The sequence below is a fragment of the Mesitornis unicolor genome, unplaced genomic scaffold (assembly GCF_000695765.1).
Source record: "Mesitornis unicolor isolate BGI_N332 unplaced genomic scaffold, ASM69576v1 scaffold38959, whole genome shotgun sequence".
Taxonomy (NCBI): domain Eukaryota; kingdom Metazoa; phylum Chordata; class Aves; order Mesitornithiformes; family Mesitornithidae; genus Mesitornis; species Mesitornis unicolor.
The window spans coordinates 6,487-8,905 of NW_010210019.1; the positions used below are offsets into that span (position 1 = coordinate 6,487).

Genomic DNA, 2,419 nt, shown 5'->3' on the forward strand with positions numbered 1-2,419 from the left:
GCAAGGGGGGTCATGGAGACACCAATGAGTCACTGAAAAAGGAGGTGAGAGCATCCCTTCTCTCTGAAACTGGGATTCTGGTGGCCCCTTAGTGTGGTCCCTGGCAGGAGGAAGCTCTGCAGAAGAGCAAGGCCGAGGTGCAGGGAGATGTTCGTTCTTTCTGGCTCTATTTGCCACCCCTCGAGTACTTGGGAGCTTTTGCAACTGCAAGACCAGAGACTTCTGAAAGGAGCCATGTGCTTGTCTGTCATCCCAGCTACCTGTGCAGTGGTGGTTTCCTCCAGCACAGATCCACCTTTGGAAGTTGGGATGTCTTCTCCCCTCCTTGCTCGCTCTTACCAGGCTGGGGCTGGCTTTGCTGGTCTGGTCCCTTGGCAGGCTGCCGTTCCTGTGGGAAGCAGACATCCCTGCTGGCTGTGCATGGTCCTCCCCATCCCTAAGCCCGGGGGTTCAGATGCGGCATATTGGTCGGGTCATGGCACTTTTCCACCCCTGGCTGAGCATCTCTCTTCCCTCCCTGGCGCAGGTCCAATCGCTGCGGGCGCAGCTGGAGTCCTGCCGGGCCCAAAACGAGAGCCTTCGGGAGGCTGCGAAATCCCAGGGAGGCGGCCATGTGCCCCGGGGCTACATCTCACAGGTGAGCAGGGCGCTGGACACGGACCTTGGACTCACTCCCAGTCCCAAACTGGGAAATGACAGAGCTTAGCTCATTGCCGAGCAGGTATCGCTAATCATTGGGTTGCCATGGTGACCCTCACTGGGCCCATGTGTAATCAATGTTAATTACATAAAGGCTGGTGCGGGTTGCCTGGCCTTAAAGGGGACAGAGTATAAAAAGGGAGGAGGAGAGTTAGGGGAGACGTGCAGGATCTGTGCCTTGCTTTATGCATGCCCTGGGGAGCTCCTGTCCCTGCCAGAGCTGCCCAAGCCCTGAAGGTCACTTTGACAGCACATCCCATTTGTTTGCTGGGACAGCACGTGGGAAAACCCACAAAGTGGAGCCTGCTCACACTTCAGCCTCTTGCTTCTCTTTGTTTATTTATTTTCCCCTCTGTGGACTCATCCAAAGCAAGCAGGGTCACATCCCGCAGGCATTTCCTGGGGGGAGGCTGCTGTTGCACCATGCTGTGGGGATTTCAGGATGTGCCTTACGTGTTGAAAGATGCTGAGGGGAAGGAAACTGGGGCTGGTGAAGCCCATTGCAGCAAACCCTGTGGTGCCCAGCCACTTACCAGTCGCTCTGTCATCTTGATTTAATATTCACGCCTCACAGACCTTTTTATGGTCAAAAAAAAAGCAAAAGGAGTGAGGAGGAATGGTACCTTATCTTCCTAACAACTTGGCTTAAAAGGCCAGCGTTTCACATCTGAGACCAAACTTGGCCTGTCCCCAAAGGGCTCATTCTCCCTCAGTCTGCTGAGGTTCACAGCCAGTCTGTGGCCAGATTATCAAATTGATCCCTCTCCTTTTCCTCTCCTTTGGTCCTCCAAAGCTTCCCAGCTTCCCCTGTCTCAGTAGGGAGGCGAGGCCAGTGAGGACTTGCATTCCCGCGACATGTTACAGTGCCCTTTATATCAACCTTCACGTTAGTACCAGAATAAGGAATGGGACAGCAAGGGGCTGTTAGGGGATGTGATGGCTTCTTGACTCTGACATCTCGTAGTCCTTGGCTTTTTAACCTAATTCTCTGGCACAGTTTGATGGTGAACAAATACTTCCCATGGGGTTTGGTGTGGTGCTGCCAGCATCTGCAGAGAGAGCAGAGGCGTAGCTCTAAGGTGGGAACCACGTGCTTTGCTGTAACGCTGATTAACCACAGCGTTGATGTTGAAAGAACCATCCTGTGGTCTCTGAGCTGTCAGAAAGGAGGGCAAGCTCTGTGAGGAGGATCCTTAATCACTAGGCTTTGGGGAGGGCTCTTTGACAGCCTCCATCAGGCCATAGGGCAGTCCAGGGTGTCACTTTTCAGAAGGGGCTCAGTTTTCATTGATGCTGGGGGATGCTGCTTCATTTAAAAGGCAGATACCAATATGTGATTCCTGCTAAATCAGCCAGGCAGTGCAGCCTGGTGGAGGGTCTGGGCATATTAATCTCAGCTCTTGGCCCAAGAAGGACAATCCTGTCTTGCCGCTTCAGTTTTAAGAAGAGCAAAAGGGATGTTTCTTCCTCTGCAAAGCACAAGGGGGTTGTAAGATGTGTGGCCCTGTCAAATGGTTGTGTTCCGTGATAAAAGTGCCACCTCACTTTCAAAATGAAAAGACCCTCCTGGGAGGGTGTCTCACTTCTCTCAAAATGGCCCTGAACTCCTGTGAGGTTTGCAGAGGCAAACATCAGCCCAGCCAGGTGCCTGTCCTGGGCTGAGCCCTTCCTCCCACCCTCCTGATCCCTCACCTTTTGGAGAGCAGTGTAGGGGAAAGGG

The 2,419-nt window shown here is 53.3% G+C and overlaps 1 protein-coding gene across 1 annotated transcript in view; it reads left to right on the forward strand.

Annotated features, from left to right (window-relative positions):
* Positions 1–637, forward strand: part of LOC104547396 (TRIO and F-actin-binding protein-like) — a gene marked incomplete at both ends in the record, with an annotated part of 3,321 nt that extends 2,684 nt beyond the window's left edge. Inside the window, 2 exons of the mRNA XM_010193054.1 lie at positions 6–44; positions 527–637. Of these exons, the coding sequence (XP_010191356.1) occupies positions 6–44; positions 527–637 (150 nt within the window). The remainder of the gene's footprint in view (positions 1–5; positions 45–526) is intronic.
* Positions 638–2,419: the final 1,782 nt, after the last annotated feature.